The sequence below is a fragment of the Meles meles genome, chromosome 19, assembly GCF_922984935.1.
Source record: "Meles meles chromosome 19, mMelMel3.1 paternal haplotype, whole genome shotgun sequence".
Lineage (NCBI taxonomy): Eukaryota > Metazoa > Chordata > Mammalia > Carnivora > Mustelidae > Meles > Meles meles.
In genome coordinates, this window is record NC_060084.1 from 3,597,897 (window position 1) to 3,619,138 (window position 21,242).

The window sequence follows — 21,242 nt, forward strand, 5'->3', positions numbered from 1 at the left end:
TCTGTGGTACACCATTGGTGCTCAATAAATGCGGGGTGCATCTTAACCTAAATCGTGCTGGGTCTCACTTCCCACCTTATGGCCTGGGGACTCGGATTTTTGAGCCCTTGCTGATTCTGAGAACAGGGTAGATTCGTCTCCCAGGGATGCTTGAACAAAGCACAGTGACCTCGGGGCTCAAACAGCAGGAAGTTTCTCCCTCATGGCTCTGGGGGCCTGACGTCTGAGATCAAGATGCCAGCAGAGTGGGCGGCTGCTGAGGCCGTAGGGAGCAGGTGCTCTGGGCCACTCCCCTAGCCTTCCGAGCCTGCTGGCCATCTTTGGCCTCCCTTGGCTTAGATCTCCGTCTTCATGCTCACATGGCATCCTCCCCGTGCATGTGTCTGGGTCCAAATTCCCTCTCTTTATAAAGACACCAGCCTTATTGGAGTAATAGACCCAGAGTGACCTCATCCTAACTAATTATATCTACAAAGACTCTATTTCCAAATAAGGCCACATTGTGAGGCAATAGGAGTTACGATTTCAACAGAGGAGTTGTGTGGGGACACGAGGCACCCCTAAGACATGGCCATGATATGCGGGGATAATCCTGGGACCAGGGACACATCGTAGAAGTTTAGGGAGGTGGAGGGTTGACGAAGGTGAAGGAAGGAGGTGAGGACCATGATTTTCTTAACAAAGTGGGGAACACAAAGCCTTCATGGGATCTTTGCGGGACGAACAGCAGCACCACAGTGACTTCTATTATCCCAAATCCAGCTCCATGGCACCTCCTCAGGGAAGCCCACCCTGATTCTACCAGAGAGAACACTCATTGCAAAAATAACTGAAACATTCTATATTTTCTATATAATAGATAATTGGTGAAAAACAATACGTAGATTATATCTTACACGTAGTCACATTTTATACTAAATATTGTATCATACTTTTATACGCATATGTGTGTGCACACACACACACAAACACACACATGTACATCTTCCTCAACCTCAGCTGTGTCCAAACCCCAGATGGCATTGCTTTTTCACCTGGCGGGCTGGAGTCCGGGGGCACTGGTATACAGCAGGCGCTCATCCCTTCTGGCTCTGACCCCAGTGCCCCCAACGGACTGATGGTTCCTAATTCCAGGACTGGACTCGGCCAGAGCCTTCCTTGCCACCATCTGTGTGGATGGTCACTTGGGAAGTGGCAGAAAAGTTCAGAGCTTCCCTCTCTCGGGGCCCCAGAGGCAGAGAGGGGGTGGATGGGGCTGGAAGGAGCATGACTTTGGGGGCTCTCTGCACCACCGGACTTGGATGGGCCCCCTCCCTGGGTAGTTTCGCTGCTTCTCCCCTCCTCACGGAGGGGGAGCTCACCCACCGCGTGCCAGGGCAACTTCTGCAGGTGTTCGCGTGCAGACAGAGCGCACGGGCCCGGCCCACGGGAAGGACTGGCCTGGTGAGTGGGAGCCTCATCCAGGCACAGCGAGACAGGGAGCCGCTGCTGCAGGGGAGTGGGGCTGCGGGGCGCAGGAGCGCCGCGGGCACCACGGCGAACACGCAGGAGGGCCGCTGCGGGCAGTGCTCCGACGGTTCAAGGGGAAACCCTACTGGGGGAAGGACTGGCCTCCTGAATCAGGCGTGGAGGGGACAGGCCTGCACCCTGCAAACGGCCGGGCCGGCCAAGGACGCAGCGGACGGTGCCCACGGGCTGGAGGAATCCACACCACCAGCGTCTACACTACCCAACTCAGCCGGACTCGGTGTGGCCCCCAGCGAAGCCCAAGGCAGCTTCCAGGGACACAACTTACAACCCAAAGGCCGTGGACTCCGAGGAGCCCCACGGCCCAAGCAGAGAGCGGAGACCCACAGGCTGAAGCACACCCCGTCTTGCTCCTGAGCCCCCCTCGGGCTGAGGACCCTTCCCCCAGGCCCTTCATGGCTCCCCAGATTCATCTCCCTCATCCATTTAGGCCAGAGATTTAGAATGTAGCTACTGACTTCTTAGAATCCGAAAAAGAGAAAAGCCCAACGTTTCACAAAACACATCTGCCCAACCACACAGGAAAGGACTGATAAAGACACCCCGCTCCTGCCAGGTAGGAGATGCCATTGGGTTCCACCGACAGTCCCCACCCAAAACACAGGAGGGGGCAGCTGGGGCTCCGAGGAGGAACAAGATCGGGATTCCAGCCAGAAGGGGCGTCAGGCATCCTGCAGGCCCGGACTGAGGTCCCATCCACGGTCGCCACTCCGCCAGCACAGACCCCCTTTCACGCCCCTGAGAAGACTGCCAGTTCTCCAAGAAGGCCTCACGGATAGGAGAAAACAAAAATTAAACAGACGAGCTTTTTTTTTTTTTTAAAGATAATTTATTTCAGTTTCCACCTTCTGACAACCTGAGGTGCGATACAGAGACATAGTTTTTTTTCACAGGAAACAGTTTTGACTTTAGCACTGTTCTGAGATCTGCCACCTCGAAACTTCCTCAGCCTTAAAATACTGTTCGCAGGACATCACCGGGTGGGACTCGGGATTGCACGAGGGCACACCAACACCTGCGCCACGGAACCCGACTCCGGGGCTACTAAAGGCAAGGTCTGGGGGGGGCAACGGCAAACGTGGGGTCCAAGTCCGGCTGGCGGAAGGAGAGAACGCAGTAATGCCGGCGTGCAAACCATCGCCGAGGGCCCCAGCAGAGGCCGCGGTTTCTAACAAAGGCAGCAGACGGACCTTGTTCTAACACCTTAACGTATTTGAAGGGATCTATGCCTACTGTTTGAATTTCTAGCATTTCCTAATGTTCAAAGGTTTGGCTTGTCCTCTTTAAGACGCCTTAAGGAAGGGACAGACCCAGGCTCGCTCGCGACCTCGCAGAGGAAGCTAACCCACGCTGTCTCTGGCACAGGAGAGACCAGGACCGCACCTGTGTCAGCGCTGGGGGACAACGCCCGCAGTGCCTTCTTCCCGTTTTCACGAGCACACGTCCAGGACTAAAGAGGGAACAGGTACAGCCCCCCAATTCTAGGACTGACCCGTGGCTCAAGGGGGATTTACCAACAGGCGGTCTCTTTAGCTAAAGTGCAGACCTCTTTGGGGGCAGCTCAGGAGGGCTCCAGGTGGCGGTGGGCTCTGCTCAGACTCTACCTTGTCAAAGCCTTGGAGTCTGGGGCTTTTGAGGATCTGAGATCCCCCCCATCTTTGGACACCCCGTGGCAGGCGTGTGTGGAAGAGACGGGAAGATGGGCAAACGCAGACTGGCTGATGCTCTTCTAGAAATGACAAGTTTATCCCTTTCCATTAGTAACCAAGAGACCTGCACTGAGAACGCTGCCCCTGTTGAATCTGAGGGACACAGGAGTCGGCTGGACACAGCTGGGGTGGGGCTCCATTCCTGAGCTCTGGTCGACTCGGGGAGCACAGGCCAGCGCCCAGGGAACAGAGCACCTGGCTCCCACGAGACCCTTCCATCCCTCCCCAGAGAGCATGAGACTCTCTGCCCCAGGGACAGCAAGGGACACCAATGAGGTCCCACCAGAGCCTGCCATGGAGGACAGTCTTAGCATCGTGCATATTTGCTGAAGGGGAACAATCTGAAAATGACTCATGCATTTGTTCTCTGCTCAGTCAGCACGCCCCTATCCCAGCCCCACGACGACAAGGACGCAGGTCTGAACATTGCACATTGCTCAGGTATAGGGGTGCTTCCAGCCCATCCGGTTCCCTTTCTGGTGAAACTCATCCCCGAGAGTCATAAGGAATAAATGATTTATAGGGAAGCTAGGGGAGGCAGCAGAGACATGAGAGTGAGCGTTCAGAACTACAAAGCTTGGGGGCTGGGGGGCACGAGGGACGCCCCACCCGACAGCTGGTCCTTGACTGAAGACAGGGAGAGAAGAGAGCAGCCTGGACTGGTCTGAGCGCTGTAACCCCCTCTCCGCAGGCTGGGGCCGGGCCTCCCTGCTCTGGACAGACCCTCCTTCCCGACCTTCCTCACTGTTCCCGGAAAAGGGCTCCCCCCCAGCCTCCACCCCGCTGCCAGGAGTCTGCAGTTTTAGGTCATCTGGTAATAACGCTCACGGGCCCACCCGTCAGCCAACAGTGAGGCTGCTGGAGCGTGCCGGAGGGTCCGGCCTGCAGCTTGCGGCCCGGACAGGCAGTTATGGGCCAACCTGCCCCCAGGTGGCCTCTTGGCTCACCCGAACATCCCAGATTTTAATTTGGGTGCAGAACTCAGGAAATGGGACCCTTTCCGGTCCTCCTTTTGGTAACATAAGAACTTAGCAAACCTTCCCCCTTTTTTTGGCAACAGGAAACCATAGTTCCCTCCATGTTACTGTGCAAGCAACTTAGGGTATCGGAGCCCGGTTCTCCTACCTTTGGTTCAACACACATGCTCACACACAAGGCAGATGCAATCCAAATTACTAACGTGCCCCCCCCACCTACCGATATTGCTAAAATGAAAACAATGGCTAAACACATACAGGGCCGCATCTTGGGGCACCCAGGTGGTTCCGTCAGTTTTAAGCATCTGACTCCTGATTTTGGGTCAGATGACGATCTCAGGGTTGTGAGATCAAGCCCCGCCTCGGGCTCTGCACTGGGCGTGGGGTCTGCCTGGGATTCTCTCTCTCCCTCAGCGCCCGCCCCACCTTCAAAAGCTGCAACTCAACATCGTGCTGTTTGCCAAGCAGGGAACTTTTTATTTGAGAGGATTGGCCATCCAGGTTCACTGTGATGCGCACAGCCCTGGTGGACAGCCAGCAGAAAGTCCACACCACCTGTGACGAGGGGCGAGACTTCAGAGCTCCTGGCTTTGGACGCTCCACCTGCTGGGACAGGAAGCTCTCTTCTAGGATACGATCTGACCCTTCCTGCATTGAGTCTACGGTTCCTGAGTTGACAGGAAGGGCTCGCAGAGCTCTCACACCAACGTGTCCCTGTGTGGGCAGCAGACGGAGACCTCGCCACACTCTGGACCTCTGAGAGTGTCCCCGTCAGTCTGCTCTGGCCGGGCCCTCGAGGGGAGAGACCGTGTCACAGGGACCCAGGGCATCTGAGCAGGGCAAGCTGCCAGCCTTCTTTCCAGGGACGGGACTCCTCCGAGTGACAGTGGCCAGAGGCATCGGAGGAGGGCCCACGTCTCGGCACGGTCTGAGCTGACTGGGCAGCCCAACCCCACTCTGCCAGCCACATCCAGAAGAAGCAGCAATGGGAGGGGAGAAAACCCCAAGCGGTCCTTTCTCCCACCTTCAAATGCTATTTCAAGAGGCCTACGGGGGGCATCAACCTCTCAAAATCATTTTTGAAGTTAAAGTGCTTGGAAAAGCCCAAAGAAATCAAAGGGGCATTTCCTTCCAAAGGCCCAGGAAGTCCTGCCGGCCCCACCCCAGGGGGGGAAAGGGCAGCGCCTCGCTCCCCGGCACTCTGGAGAGAGCCTCAGAACCCACTCCACTCCCTCCAGAAACCAGAATCAGACTCTATACAAACTCTTATATATACAAGGATAAGTCTTTGGGGCACCTTACAAAAAAGTTGTAACGCATTTCATCTAACTACTGAGATGTGACTAAGAAAGCCAAAGACGCGGAGGCTGAAGGGAGAGCCTTGCAGGGGACTCGGACAGACCCTCCCTCCCCCCTGCAGCCCTGATTCTACAGAGGGGGAGGGGAGCACAACGGATTCAGGGGTCACGGTTGAGTGTCTCAGGAGGGGACGCCTTACCTGAAAGAAGCATTGGAGGAGGAGCCCACATACCTCTTAATTTGACCTTATTTCTCTGAAATGCCATCGGTAGAGAATGCGCTGTCCCTGGGCTCAACACTGGCCTGGGGTGGGGTGGGGGGACCTCTGGTCTCTGGGACCTGACCCAGCAACACAGCTGTGCATCGTGCGGTGACATCGCCAGACAGGCTGACACGTCGCACTCGCTCTCACACACACACACACACACACACACACACACGCACACGATACCATTATAAAAACAAGCCGAGTTTCAGGATCCAGCCTTCGGACACCAGCCCACCCCCATCACACCAAGCTTCATGTCGCCTCTCCTGTCCTCACAGAGACATGCGCTACAGCTCCGTCCCTTCCTGCTCGTCTCTCGAACGTTCCAGGGAGGCATCCCACGATGGGAAGAGTTCCAGCACTGGCCGGGTCAGCGACCACCAGGCATGGTTTTGCTGTTCTCCAGGGCAGACCGTAATGACTGAGAGGTGAGGAGGCAGAGAGGGGAAACAGGAGGGGGGATGTGGGGAAAGGAGAGCGCCCACGGGCCTACTTTCAAGGTCAGCGCCCGAGTGCAAGGGGCAGAGGCGGAGGGAAGCGGCCGGACGGGAAGCGTTCATGCCGGAGGAGCCGCATGCTGGCTGCTTGCTGTCACACGTCTGTCCCCTAGGGCCGGCACAGACCCCAAGAGAAAAGCCAGGGTTCCTGGGCACGAGAAGCGGGACGATGGGGGTATCTGCCGTGTGCAGGAAAGCCATCAGCCAGTGAGGGGCGAGGGGGCAGCGGTGCCTTCCCGTGGCTGCTGGGGGGCGGGGGCCCCAGGCCTCCTGGCCACTGCACACACGAGCCTCACGCCACTGCCCCCAGAAGCCGCCTCTGCCCGGCTGTCCGCGACACGGACACAGATTTTTCCGTCTTCCTTGAAGTACCGAATAGCAAGAGCAGTTGCTTTGCGCTACTGAAGAGACTTCTCCTGTCGGGGCCTCTTGGCGGGGCAGGCAGCCTGCGCTCCTCCCCGGAAGGCGGTGGGGACTCTGTCTGCATCACAAGGAAGCCGTGCGCAGACAGCGCGTCGCAGGCGCTCTGACACCGCCACCTCTGGGCTGGCGTGATTGCCAAGCGACCGCGCAGATCTCACGAGGACTCCAGGACGCTCACACCTTTTGCTGGGCCTTCTGCAGCCGGGAAGGAGGTCCTCTGCACCAGGCTCTCTCCTTCCCTAAAATAGCCAAGTGTCTCTTTCCTCTTAGCGGTTCCTGTGACTCCGGTTCCCGGCACACGGTGGGCAGCTGGCACAGAGCCGGCAGGAGCCATGGACTGACCTGGCCTGCCCCGGGAGGCCCACCCCCCCCCACCCCCGCCGCAAGGCCGTGGCTCAGCAGGAGCCCCGACTGGGGGAGCACCCCCATTCCAACCCGCTGCCGAACAAGAGGGTCCCAGACTGTCACCCGCGTCACTGGCGCATGCCGGCTCCTGATGCCCCCGTCTGCATCCCCACGTGCACCTCACACCCTCCCTCTCCTGCAGGCGGCTGGCACGGCCCTGGGCCCACCTCGGCTCTGGCGTCCTTCCTCCTCCTCCTGCTTGTTCCTGTGTCATGGCCCTGACACCCAGGAGCAGGGGCAGTCACCTTGGTTTTAGCCGCGTAATCCCAGGGACCCTTTGGCACGCGGATGGGGGGAGCAGACAAGGCAGAAGGGAGGTGGGGAGACGGGCAACCAGATTCTTCTAACCGCTAGTTCTAGGGCAGCGTGGAGCGGCTCTGGGTGCTTCCGAGGTCATGCAGGGTCATCAGGTAGGGTGACAGCCAGTCGCTGGCCCAGGAGAGGGGTGTGCACCCTCAGTCCTCCTGGAGGGTGCTCCGGGCGACCTCCCATGGCCTGCCTACTCAATGGCCATCTGCTCAATGTGGTCACTCAGCAGCTTGTACTGCTCTGGAAAAGAAAACAGTGTTAGTTCTTGAAGAAAGATGTCCACTCCGACGGGTAGGCCCTGCTCTTTGCATGTGGGCAGTAACAAAGCACGACCTCAGCGGGAATGGCAGCGTCACCAGGAACACCAAGCCGCGAGGCACTAGCATGCTGCCCGCCTGGCCCCTGGAACTGGGCTCCCCGGAAATGAGACACGTGTTTTTATGGAAAGAACCTGAAGCCCAGAGAAGGCTCCGTGCCGGTGGACGAACCGTGCCAACGGAGCCAGGCCTGAGTCCTACAGGGACTGAGGGCCGCAGGGCAGGCCAGGGGACAGTGCCTTGCCCAGTGCTGTGGGGCTGATGAGCATATGTTCTGCGATTTCCGGAGCACCGAACACTTCTCCACCTCCCGAGGCCGCTCCTCTGTGGCCCCTTTTAGTCTGGCGCAGGATGGAGGATTTAAAGAAAGATTTATTTGAGAGAGAGAAAACGCAAGCAGTGGCAGGGGAGGGAAAGGGGCAGAGGGAGAGAGAGAATCCCAAGCAGACTCCCTGCTTTTTTTTTTTTAAAGACCACTGTGTCCATCCAAATGTATGTTTAAGCGGAAGCCTTTTCCGACCACGAGGAAAGCTGTTTCGTAGCAGGTGGGATGACACATAAAGGCCGGCTCTAACAGAGTGGGGGGGCGGATATGTAACCCATCCTCTCTTGCTAGAGAAGTCAGAGACTCTAGAGGACCGTCACGGCCCCTGCACGCATCACGGCCGTGTGGTTCAAGAAACAAAGCAGGCCATTTAGAAGCAAGGGCAGCTGACGGTCAGAGCTTCAAGTTCAGAGTCTGAGCGCGCAGGCCCATCTTCGCCGTTGGCCCCACTTGGAAACACGGGGGCGGGGAAGCTCCCCGACCCCAGCGTGCCACACCCCACTCTGGTAAACGCTGCCCGGCAGGAAAGGCCTTTAAATGCAGTGGGAAGTGTCCCGTGCATGTAGGGAGATGGGAAGAGCGGAGGGGCAAGGCTGCCCGACAGTTCAGCATCACGTTTCTAACGAAAACCACGGCAGTCCTTGGAGTGGGGTGGGGTGGGGTGGGGCAGAGCACTGGTTCCCCAGCCCCGAGCCCTGGCCGGCTCTGGCCGCCGCTCACCTTCGTCCAGATTGCCGATCACCGCCTGCTTCTTCAGGAAGTCATTACACAGCTTCTTGCTGAGCCCGAACGCCAGCATGTTGTGAGTGAACGTGCTGGAGGAAAAGACACCCGTGAGCGGCCGCCCTTCCTTCTCGCTGAGAGGGGAGGAGGGCCGGGCTGGGGGAGGGGGACCGGCTTGGAACAGGGAGAAGCGGAAACAAAGGGCAGTCGACTTGGCCTGGGGCTACTCTTGCTGCCCAACTGCCCACCACGGGGGAGGGGGGCACGAGGCGTGTTTGTGGGGAACCGGAAGCCGGGTCAAACATCATTAACCGTGGGCTTGCGGGCTGCGTGAGAACACAGGGCGACCATGACACAGAGACGCGTGATGCTGTCGGGGACGGCTCCTCCCTGCCATGCCCCGCCGGTTAGGTCGGAAGGTCTCCTTGGCGGGGGAGGCCTCTTGTCACCGTATGTGGGCATCCGTGCCCCCCTCTGCCCTGCATGAGGACAGGCCTTCTGGCGGGAGAACCCCAGGTCGGCCCCCCCCCCGCACCGCCCCACTCGGTCGGGGCCCCCAGGGTGGGGTCGTCGTCGTGCTCTCACCCCAGCTGCCCGAAGGTGATGTTCTCGTTGAACCGCAGACTGTCGTTGCGCTCCTCTGGGGTCATGTGGCACCACTTCTCCCTGCAAGCACAGGTGACAGGAGGGGGTTCCCGAAGGCCGTCGCACCCCCCTGCCTCTCACCCCCCTGCCCTGATCTACAGGGGGCCCCCGACGCGCAGCGGGAGCACCTCCCCCAGAGAGCGGTTGGGTCCGCGCTTCCACAAAGCCTGCCCCGGGTTCTGCCACTCTGCCTGACAGGCCCAAACACGAACTCCATCACCCCGTCCTTCCTGAGACGAGGAGATCCGAAAGCCCATACGCTTCCTACTGACCCAGCGATGATGCGCGCTCAGGGGCTGCCCAGAACATTCTCTAGGGGACAAGGACACCATCCCCCGTGTCCTTCTCTGTGGGTCACAGATGGGAGGTCCTGACGCCATTGGGGAGGCAGAATGACCTGCAGAGAGGACAGGGTCCCGCTGGCGTCCCAGGGGAGGGAGAGCTGAGAACCCGTCCGGGAGGTCCCTCGGGCTGGCACTCGCACTGCAGGTCTCACGGGCTCTTTGGGGGGGCAGCGTGTCAGCCTCTTGTGGCAGGGAGGCCCAGGGAGCAGGGGAGCTTGGCTGTGCCGAGGGCCGCTGGCCCGCCAGGCCGGATGTTCGCCGGGCCGCACTTCCCGGCCCTGGCTTCCTCAGAGGCCCAGAGTCGTGCACTGCGCCCCTCCCCGGAGCACAAGGATGAGACCCCAATCTCCCCGAAGGCCCCCGTGCAGACGGCACAAGGCCTGAGCACAAAGTGCAGAAACGCCAAGAGAAAGCAACGCGGTCTCTGGGCGGCTGCCCGGGCGGGACTCTGAAGCCCGACTGTCCTCCCTGGAGAGGGACGCGAACCGCACAGGCTCTGGGGCGGAGACGCTGCTCTCCGAGCCTTGTGAGCTCTGTGTCCTGATGGAAAGCTGCCTCCGGCCACTTGCTGTGGGTGTGGCTGCCCGTCCCCTGGAAGAGCACCCCTTTCTCGAGCACATCCCCGGCCCCTCCGTGTCTCCCCGAGAAGCGGGCTCCTTGCAGGGGCACATACGGGTGTGGGGGAGATGCTCACTTAAGCCGACGGCCCAAGATTACACTTCAAGATCACACTTGGGGTGACGAGTCTGACTAAAGGTTAGAGAGAGAGGAGAGACGAGGGAGAGACCAGGCAGAGTGAGGGAATGAAGAAGCCAAAGGAAGAGAGAAAAAACCAACATCAAACCTTAACTGCTCCCCGCCAGCCCGGCCCAGGGCCACTCGTGCTGCTGTGGCTTAGCGGGAGGCCACAGGACACCGGGGACAGGTGTCATTCCCAGTCTCCTCGTGCCGATGACAAGATGCCCGTGAAGATACCCAGAGCATGCTTCCAGGCATGACGCTAATCCCATCCCATTTTCCTTCTCACCCTCTTTCCCACAGTGGTGACCCTTAGGGTTGTCCGGGCACATGAATCCCCATACCACCATCAGGCCTGCTGTGTACAGTTGTACAGGTTGTGCGATGCACAACCCCACACCACATGGGAATGACCCAGCCGCCCTGACCCTCCTGCCCTGGATGAAAAGGAGATTCTCTTGGCTGTGGCAAGTCCTAGAAGTGGGGCATTTAGTCTGACCTTCGAAGAAAGAGGTTGAAGGCCGCTGGCACTCAGCGGGTCAGGTGCTGCCTGCTGTCCAATCAGTTCCTGAAAACTGAGATCAAGACCCAATACCGGGCATGGTCTCATCCCACACAGAGGGCAGGATGTGTGTCTACACTGCCACGGTGGGAACTGGATTGAAACGGAGGCCTTTCTGCCTCTGAGCATCACCAGCTGGGTTTACCGAAGAGGAGAAATGATGCTGGAGGCACAAGGTTGCCCAGGGATCCGGAGCCCACCCTCCCACCCCAGTCTCAGAGGAACACTCGCCCTTCATCCGGCTGAGGCCTGGAGTGTGTGTGGGTGTCCCAGGGGGCAGGTCCAAGATGTGTGTGGTCAGACCACATCTGCTCTGGGGCATAGAGTGAGGCCCAGAGGCCGGCACCCCCTCTTGGCCTTGGTGCCGACCGGCTTGGAGGCGGCTGTGATGCTTCAGCTCTCCCGGGCCTCAGCCACTGGTGCCAGGCAGCCCTGCCCCTGGGAGGTCGTGGTGAGTCATGGTCCCCCCCCCCGACACCCTGTGGGGATGCGGGGGCTTTGTACTAAAGGCCGTGTCCTTATGCCTAAATGCTCCTTTTATAGCCATAATAAGGCTGCGTAAGAAACAAGATCTCTCATAAACAATAAGCACTAAAAATACATCACTGATTAAAGGAAGCGTGCTTTAGGAAATGTCCGGCGAAAACAATCATTGTATCAGAAACCGTATTGTGAGAAGGCAGGCCTTGAGCGACCAAAATGTATTACAAAGGATACCCACCAAATAAATAAAATCTTTAAAAAAAGAAAAGAAAAAGATACCCAACAAGTACAAAGGTCAAATGATGAGATTCAGACCCCACTGGGGGCTCCAAGAAAACAGCCTGTTCCAGGCCCTTCTCTGCAGGGGACACCCTCACACACACACACACACACACACACACACACACACACGTGCGCACGCGCGCACAGGCTCCACACCAGGCCATGGCTGGCAAGGTGGGGACAGCTGTCCTTCCTCCCTGACCCCCAGGCCTGTCCTCTGCCAGACCCCTGCGCACGTCTGCACCTGGCTGACAGAGCCAGGTTCTCTGTGCGTCCCCCCTCCCCCATGGCTTCATGCCACGACTGGATCACCAAGCGTGAAGTCAAGGGGGTAGGTTCGAGGCCTGCTCAGGCGGGGCTGGAGTGACCAGTGGAAGGCTGGCCTCTCACTCTCTGAACCACACCAGGCCCCGCAGGGTCTCGAATACCTTCTCTGGCCCCCACCCGCCACCGGCCCGTCCCAGCGCCGGGCTTGCCCCGGGCGGCGGTGCTGAGCTGCCCCTGCGTCCGGGCTCTGCCTCCTGCAGCAGCACGCGCGGCTCCCACCCTGAGGTGGCCCTGGCGGGGACCCCCGGCCCCGTAACATGAACAAAGTCACGTGGACACACACCTCTTCTTCTCCTCCTCTCCAGCATCCCCTCTGGAGCGGCAGCAGAAACAGGTAAACAGAGGAACATGTCAAAGTCATGCAAGATATGTGGATGGAAAAAAGAGAACAGCGAGAGAGGAGCGTTATTACAGGCAGAAACAGAGAGACGGAGAGAGACGGGCCACTCGAGACCGCTCATCTGCTAGGAGCCCGACAGCTACGTAAGCAGCAGGAGGAAACCCCATTCGCCTACAAGCATCGAAGCGCTTCCTTCAGTCTGGTTTCCCGGCAGAGCGTGGGATTCTCTCTCTAGAATCCCCGGGACGGCTCCAGCATCTTGCCCTCTGTGTGCTCCCTCTGCCTCCCTCAGGACAGGCAGCCACAGCGGACTGCAGCCCGTCCCGCCCGGTGAGGGTGTCGCTGCCCCCGACCCGTGCAGATAGGAAGACTGCACTTCCAGCCCCCCCAGAGCCGGTGGACTGGCCACACAGCAGGCTGAGGGGTCTCCCCTTGTTAGAGAAGGAGAGGTTCATGACCGAGAGGGGGTGCCAAGAGGGGAGCCAGGACCGGGAGGGTTGCTGCCCCTTCCTGCCCAGCGACTCGACACAGTGGGCAGCAACTGTGACTTGCTGTGGCCAGAGCGGGAAGGGCCACCAGCCCTCACCCTGCCCTGTGCTCTGTGTGACTGTTGACAAAGGGGGTCTTCTGATGTGGCAAGACTAGCGTCAGGGAGGCTGGGTGGGGGGTCTCAGGCTGCAGACCAGAGCAGTAAGCTGAAGGAAGCAATTGCATCTCCCCAGAGGTTAGCTCTCTCGAGCTGAGTCTATGGCGGCGGAGGGGTGGGGGGGGGGCAGCTGGCCCTACGTGCCCCGAGTCCTGTGACCGCGGTTCTTACAGCCATAGGCAGACTCAATCCTTGGGGGTCCTGATGGGTTCATTCTGGGGGAGTGTGCGTTTCAGAGGAGGGTCAGCCCAAGTCATGCCAGAGCCCAGGACAGAAAGCGCTCATGCAAGCCGAGGAACCCCCCTCGACCCCCACCCATGAAGCTGTGCGTGCCCGGGACCCCCCAGGCAGCTCGCCGGGCACTGGGGCCAGAAGGAGCTGAAAGAGAGACGGACGCACCCACTCAGCGCCATTCTGCTCTCCTCTGCGGAAACCGGAAAATAAAGCCAGTCCCCGGGCCTCTGCCGCAAGGCAAGGCAGGTCTAGACGCTGCTCCTACCTGGTAGTGGGAGACCGCTTTCTCCTCTCATAGTGGACAGCATCGAAGAAAGCCGCATTCCAGAACCTCAGTGTGTGCCTGGGAGACAGAGCCGAGTGTCAGTCCTCCGCAGGGAGGCTGGGAGGCAGCTCTCGGCACACCGGAGGGGTAAGAATGCACGGCTTGCTGACACCTCACAAAGAGGCAGAGCAGGGAAGAGGAAAATGGCCAGGTGCCTTTGTCCCAAACCGAGGTGGTTCCCTGGGCTCCCGGCTAAGGGTCGGATCTCTCCCAGGATGAGGGTATGACACGGAGGCAGGTAAAGTCCACATCCATCTGCGGGACATGGAAGAAGGCCGTCTTCCGCTTCTGCACCCCCGCTGGTCTCCCCAGAGGAAGATGGGGGTTTGGGGACACCTGCTGCCCAAGAACAGGGTCCAGTACCATAAAGGGGAACCTGGCACGGACAGGCCACGTGCAGAGAACAAACATGTTCCTAGGGACACACAAGTAAGAGACGTTCTTCCTGGGGCAGCTGAGTGGCTCAGTGGGTTAAGCCTCTGCCTTCAGCTCAGGTCATGATCTCAGGGTCCTGAGATCGAGCCCCACATCGGGCTCTCTGCTCAATGGGGAGCCTGCTTCCCCCACCCTCTGCCTGCCTTTCTGCCTATTTGTGATCTCTGTCTCTCTCTGTTAAATAAATCAATAAAATATTAAAAAAAAAAAAAAGACGTTCTTCCTAAAGATCAAGGGTCAGCCAACTACGCCACTGTGGCCTTCGAGGGAGGGCACATTGACATCCCTGGGGCTCGGGGCCGGCTCTCTCCCTACTTGGGGGTGAACACAGCATGGCGAAGGAGAGCCTTTGGAGGGACTAAGGCGCCCAAACAGTGATCCACAGAGTGAGACAGAGGGCAAGGGCTCCCCCGACTGCCAACCTCTCACTTTACTCATGACCTTCATTCCTAGACATTCGTATAAAATAGCTTTATTGGGATCTAATCCACATACCATAAACTCAGTCTTCTAAAGTTCACGATTCAGTGGTTTTTACCGTATTCCGAGTTGTGAAGCCCGGAGTGCGCTCCTCAGAACATTTTCATGCCCCCGTAAAGAAACCCTGGCCCCGTGAACAGTCCCTCCCTGACCCCTGCTTCCTGCGGCCCCGACAACCCCTCAGCTGCTCCGTCTCCAGGGATGGGCCTGTCCCTGACGACAGATGAGGAAAAACAGCATCGTCTACTACGTGGCCTTTCGTGTCTGTCTTGTAATTGTTTCCAGGTTCACCCATGTCTCAACGGTCGGCGTCTCGCCCCTCCTGTGGCTGAAGAAGACCACGTGGCCGGGAGGTGTTCACGTTTTGCACATCACGTGTCCGTCTGTGGACATCTGGGTGCCTCCCAGCTGTGGGCTATTAAATGTGCGTGAGTCTTGGCCCGAGGACCTGTTCTCAGTTCTCTCGACTGCTGGGCTGCAGGCTAACTCTCCGCTCACATTTGGGGGACCTGCCAGGTTTGCTCGGCCGCTGTCCCCCTTCCCTCCCCGCAGACAGGGTATGCGGGTTCCAGTTTCTGCACATCCTCACCCACACCCGCCATGGTTCCCCTTTTCTATTCCAGCTATCCTGGGGGGCGCGGGGGAGCCGCGGGGCCAGGAGCCCGGGCCCGCAGGTGTGAGGGCGGCCGTACCAGATGGGCTGCTGCTTCAGGTGCGTGTACAGGTAGATCTTCTCCCCCTTCCTTTCTTCCTCCGGGCTGCACACGGTCACTGCGGGAGGGCGACAGACACCGCCCGTGGCTCCGGTTGCCCCCACAGGTTGGCAAACCCCTCGGCGACCCTCCGGCAGGCACCGCTTCTCCCCAAAGCTTATGGAAACGCGCGGTGGAAATTTCCAGATCACTTGTCCAACACCGCCCACGGCCGGGAAGGACGCTCCTGCCACCCGGCTGTGGGGGCTCCTTCTGAGGGAAGGATCCCTGGCACGGCCCCCCACGCTCCCCAAAATGTTCCCTCACTTCCCTGCGATGAGGAATTTAGCTCCCGAATCCTCTCCCCAGAGAAGAGGCTCCCCCCCGAAGTTCCATAGGCAAGTCCAGGCCGGGGTGGAGAGAAGTTGGGAGTCACCTAGGACAGAATCTGGTGCCTGGCGGGGAAGGAGCCCGGATGTTCAGGGGCCTGCTTGGTGAGGCTGCTGGTTACCCAGGGCGGATGGGGACGGTCGAAGACCCCTTGGGGACCTGGCTACGGGACCAGGGGCGCTGCTGTGGCCACAGCTGGACACCTGCTGGGCCGGGAGAGCACTGGGAGACACTCACCTGTCTTCTGCGGCTTTTCCTTGGGCTTGTTCTCATCCTCCCTGGGGGACAGAACCGCAGCAGTGATATAACGACCCCCCCCATTTTCTCAGCTCAAAGGAACCGGTCTAACCTGGCTGAAGCAGGATTATGTCTCTTAGCGATGGCTACATTTCCTGTGGTCTCCTTTAAAAAAGTGTCACGAGGTCGGTGCTGTATTTACCGACCGCTGATCTTCCAGGATTAAGGAGATGCAGCAAGGAGGCTCCCTTGCACCATTTCCTCTGATTCCAAAACGGCTTCGACCAGACAAAGAACAAAACCAAGTCTCCCGGCTGGAACCAGCCATTGGAGAGGACAGTGGGGACCGCAGGGAGCCCGGGGTTCCCTTGCGGACGTGCCCCCTTCCTTGGGAGGTTTGGCTTCAACCCCCCGTTCTCAAGTAACTGGTCCTGGAAGGCTCCTGAGCTCCTGCCGCAAAACGGCTGTCCTGGGGGACGGAGGTCTTTCCCCTGCCTACCGGGTTCCGTTCACACGGGCTTTCCCGCTCTTCCGGGAGGAAGGGCCAGGGAGGAGCTGTGGTTCCCCTCCTGCCCGCTGACAGTTTCCACACGCTCCCCCCATCAGTCCTAGAAGACCCCGGCCCCCAGGACATCCCTGTCTGTCAGCCAACCCACCCACATGTGTGAACCCAGAGAACTCTGGGGAGTCAAGCAGGGCTGGCAGCTGTGCTGTGGGCCCCAAAGGACACCCAGGGCGGCCAAGTGGAGGCCTCCATGGCCAGCCCACGGCCTCCCTGTCCCCGCCACTGGCAGGTGGCATGTGGCCTCAGCCCTTGGCCACAGCCGCCCCTCCCCCCACAGTCCACCTGCTGACACGTACTCGTGTTTCCTGGCCAGGGGTCCCTTCAGCTTGGTCTCCAGCCCCCCGAAGAAGCCCTTGACATTCTCTGTCTTGGCTGATGTGTTCTTCAGCAGCCGCTCAGCGATGTCCTTCTTCTCCGCCAGCCAGCTGTTGGCGGACTTCAGGTAGGAGTCGATGCTCCCCGCCGGCTTCTCCTTGGACTCGGAGGGCAGCAGGTGCGGCTTACCTGGAGTGGGGGAGAGGCGGGAGGGGGCAGGAAAGGAACCGCGCTGTGTAGCGGGAACAACAGGACGCCGGAGCCTCTCGGTGGCAGCGGCAACCAGCAAAGGACCCAAGATGCCAGGGGAAGGCGGAGGGCCAGGCCTCTCGGGCCACAGCTGAGCACCTGCTGTGTCTAAGTAGGCGGCCAGGTGCACCCGGACTAATGAAGAAACAGGAGCAGACCCAGCCCTGAAGCTCGAGGACCTGAAGGAGGGGAGCAACGGACACGCGGAGCTACGCCGTGGCGGCAGAGGCCCAGGGTTAGAGGGGGGCGAGGAGCATGCAGACTCCAGACAGGCTCCGGGCCCCCGTGTGGGCCTGAAACTGGACAAGGCAGGAGCGGGCATCCCGGAGAGAACAGTAAGGCCAAAGGCTCTCCCGCAGCTCAGACGCCTCCTACAGGTCAGAGTCGCCCTCACGTCAAGGCGCCCAGACAGATAAAGACGGGACTGCAGGTCAAAGATACCCTCTTCGGGCGCCCGGGTGACTCAGTCGTTAAGCATCTGCTTTGGGCTCAGGTCATGATCCCAGAATCCTGGGATAGAGCCCCAACCGGGCTCCTTGCTCAGCGGGAACTCGGCTTCTCCCTCGGACCCTGTCCCTGTGTTCTCTCTTTTGCTCACTCTCTCTCAAATAAGAAAGACCTTTAAAAAAAAAATCTTAAAAAAAAAAAAAAGATACCCCCTTCAGAGCCTTGCAGGTCAAAGGCCACACCCCCCCCATCAAGGAGCTGAGTGTCCCCCACTAATTTAAGCTGCTGTGGGCACAGATGTGACTCCCACTTCTTCGAGGAGGAGAAGCCATGGTTTAGATGAGGGGTTCCCATCTGACCCAAAGGTCTGGCATGAAGGGCCCATCCAGCGCTAAGGCAGTCTGCCCAGCTGTCACCAGAACTGAGGCATGGGGGGGCGGGTGGGGATGGGCAGTTGAGAGTGTGGGGAGGACAGAGCCGAGCTGCAGAAGACGTGGGGTTTAGACACGAGACCGAAACTGTGCACCCTGAGAGAGGTGGGAAGGGAGGCCGTGCTCACTGCCATGCTGACCCAGCTCTACACCACGCACAGGCCCCCAGCAGCCTTCTGCTCACAGCGGCCTGAACGCGTCCCTAACGCCACACCCAAGGAACCTCACGCGGGGAGCCCTCAAGCTCCGATGACCAGAAGGTTCCAGAGCCATGAGCCAGAAGAGCTGTCAGACGTCAGGATGAAGAACAATGTGCCCTTGCCAGGGGGACATCGCCGGCCCACACCAGGGATGCTTTCCAACCCAAGAGCCTTTCCTATGCCTCCTACTCTCTTCAAGGGCCAACCCCGTGTTGTATTCTGCTAAAACATGAAAGAGAAGTCCTCACGTCCCGCAATTCCTGAGTCGCCCACGAAACTGCCCACCAAGTGGACAGCTGCTGGGTGGTTTCCTTCCTACCGCGGCGGGGCAGCCGCTTGACCCATGCTACGGACCACGCCTTCCCCTCCTGTTTCAGGTATCTCTCTCCTTGTGCATCTCGCCCTAACCCCAGGTTCTGTTGTTTTCTGGAAGCCCCACAACCGCGCCGCTAATGGCGAAGAAACCTCACTTGATGCCACGTTACAAGGGGACGAGCCTTGAGTTTCCACGTTTGCCCTCCACGGCGCTCGCGCCCCCGGGCCTTACCGATGTGGTAGTAGGTGAAGCACATGGTCATGAGGTTCTTGGCGGGCCCAAAGTCGTCCATCTGATGGCACCTGAAATGAAAAGGAAGGCCGGCCGGCTCAAACATCATCCTGCCCACTTCCCTCACTGCAAGCGCCCGAAGCAAGAGCTAAAAATTATAAATATGCCCACATCTATATCTCACTCCCCACATGCTATGTAGAAGCAACAAAAAAGGGTCCCCAACAGCTCGTCTTTTCCAGAAAGATCCATATTCGCTGGGATGCGTGTCATCAGCAGGGGTTATCGCCGGGAGGAGGGCCACAGGACCGAGGACAGGGTTGTAAAAGGGGGTTTCCTTTCCATCTGAGGTGCTGGGCCTCTCTACTCTGTTCTGTGCTTTTTTTTTTTTTCTGTTTAGTTTCCAACCTTTTTTCTGTTTAGTTTCTAACCTTGTATTAACAAGGTTATTACATTAACCTTGTTTAATGTATTTCATGTTTAAAGTATTAACAAAAGAAAAGTCAATGGAATGTATCTAGACAGTGGGGTCAGGGCCAGGTTTATCTTTGAATATAAAATAATCTAATGGGGGGCCTGGGTGACTCGGTTGGTTAAGCATCTGCCTTCAGTTCAGGTCAGGATCCTGGAGTCCTGGGATCGAGCCCCACGTCAGGCTCCCTGCTCAGCAAGGAGCCTACTTCTCCCTCTGCCTCTGTTCCACCCCCCACTTGTGCTCTCTCTCTCTTTCTCAAATACTAAATACAACCTTTAAAAAAAAACTAATAAAATTTGAAGAACTAAACTGTGCCAATAAAATCGTAAAGGACTATAAATAAAAGTAAAAACAGAAGACGCTAATAAACTAAAAATGATAAAACTCAAATTTAAAAAATACATATTTTTAAAAGACTACAAGGTGTTTTTCCTTTTTCTTCCCCCAGCCACATAGAAATACATATGCTTACTGAGAAATGGGAAGATTCTGTGTTTTGGTTGGGTTGGGATTTGAACTTTATTTTCCTACCCCCACCCCAATTTTATTGAGGGAAAAAATCAAACTCGGTGCAGAATTAACTATGTTAGCACGTGGGACAGGTACTGTCTGCACAATACGGATCCGTGAGAAATCCTACGATAGGACTGTCCGGAAGCTGAAGTGTTCTCGGGGCTGAGAGCACGCCGTGCACAACACAGCTGTGCCTGTTGGAAACCGACTCCTTCCATGATGCGCTCCTGTTTCTCCACCCTTGCCAGCTCCGAGACCCAGAACCGCCCCCCGCCCCCCCAGGAGCCTATCCTCAACATGGGACATTCTGAGCAGGTGTCAGGAAAATAGGGACCCTCCCCTTTTTGGTCCTTTCCCTCCAGTCCACGCTCCATGTTCGTGGCAGGGGCAGGGACTAAAGAGGTGAGGAGACATCGCGACACGGGGGAACTAAGAGCTGGTATGTCTCTGCTGCAGGAGAAGGGGAAGGAAAGGTAAAGGAGGGGGTTTTCAGGCCTGGAAGGACAAAAGGGACATGGGGACAAACCATGGGACCAGGACCTGCTTCGGGGCCACAATGAGGGGACAAGGGTAAGTGGGGCACAAACAACTATCAGATTGGGGCTTCCTCTCCCCCGTCCTTTCCCACTTCTCCTCCACAGTGCCCCCCTCTTCCTCCCACCAGGAAGGCTGCTGTTCCCTTTCCCAAGGCAGAGACACATCCCCTCCTTTCATGCCTGCGGAGGGGGGGTTGCCGTCACCTGCTCTGACGCAGGTCCAGCATGTGTGAGTCTAGCTGTCCCAGGGCCCCGGGGCCTCAGGAGGAGCGAGCCCGTGAGTCACACGGCCTGCCTCCCACAGCTACACAGAGGTGGACGGGGCCCTTTCATCACCCCCAGCTTCTGCTGTCTGTGATAAAAGGTTCCAGCAGGGCCTAATTAGCACGCAGAGCAGGCTGAAGGCATCGGATCGCATCATGGAGTGGGTGGTGATCTAGCTGGAAGTGCTTCACAACAAGAAATCCAGAAAAGGCTGCATCTCCACCGCAGGAGGGCAGGGTCAAGGGCGTGTCGTCCCCGCCTGTCCTGACCTGCTTCCGCCCAGCTGCTGTCCCCTAACCTCCCCTGCCGTGGGGGTTGGACCCTAACTTCCTCCCCCGAGGGGCTGATGCAAGGCCTCTGTGGATGCCAGCGGGGGGTGGTGCGGCTCAGAGCAAGCATGAGCTCATGACTCGTGTGGCTGTTACGACTGGGTTAGCACGGGGCAGGAAAGGCAGGGAAGACGTGCTTTAGGACAGGGGCTTTGGGCCCAGCATGACTTACTCGAACAGGACCACGGCGAAAGACTGCACCAGGCGGTAGAAGGTCGGCTCCGAGACATACTTGGAGTTGCAGCGCTGTGCGGGAACGGGGCAGACACGTCACCGGGCGGGCAGGCGGCTGTCCCTCAGACAGGACCAGGCTCACCACGCTAAGCACTGCCCGACACAGCGGGGCCGTGAGTCTGGGACGGGAGCAGCCTCCTCTGTCCTAGAGTAACTGGGCGCCCAAGCAGAGCACAAGCCAACATTTTCCTGCATCTC

At 58.5% G+C, this 21,242-nt stretch overlaps 1 protein-coding gene across 5 annotated transcripts in view; it reads right to left on the reverse strand.

The window, feature by feature from the left end:
- Positions 1–4,664: 4,664 nt before the first annotated feature.
- KIAA0513 (KIAA0513 ortholog) overlaps positions 4,665–21,242 on the reverse strand; it is a 59,355-nt gene continuing 42,777 nt past the window's right edge. For 4 of the 5 annotated variants that reach the window (XM_045987002.1, XM_045987003.1, XM_045987006.1 and 1 more), the window contains exons 4-13: positions 20,983–21,056; positions 18,694–18,764; positions 16,801–17,008; positions 15,940–15,980; positions 15,313–15,391; positions 13,646–13,723; positions 12,444–12,473; positions 9,365–9,445; positions 8,777–8,871; positions 4,665–7,654 (exon numbers count right to left, since the gene is read on the reverse strand). In XM_045987002.1, the coding sequence (XP_045842958.1) occupies positions 7,605–7,654; positions 8,777–8,871; positions 9,365–9,445; positions 12,444–12,473; positions 13,646–13,723; positions 15,313–15,391; positions 15,940–15,980; positions 16,801–17,008; positions 18,694–18,764; positions 20,983–21,056 (807 nt within the window). In that variant the 3' untranslated portion in view covers positions 4,665–7,604. The remainder of the gene's footprint in view (positions 7,655–8,776; positions 8,872–9,364; positions 9,446–12,443; positions 12,474–13,645; positions 13,724–15,312; positions 15,392–15,939; positions 15,981–16,800; positions 17,009–18,693; positions 18,765–20,982; positions 21,057–21,242) is intronic. The other variant, XM_045987007.1, reaches the window with a different exon arrangement.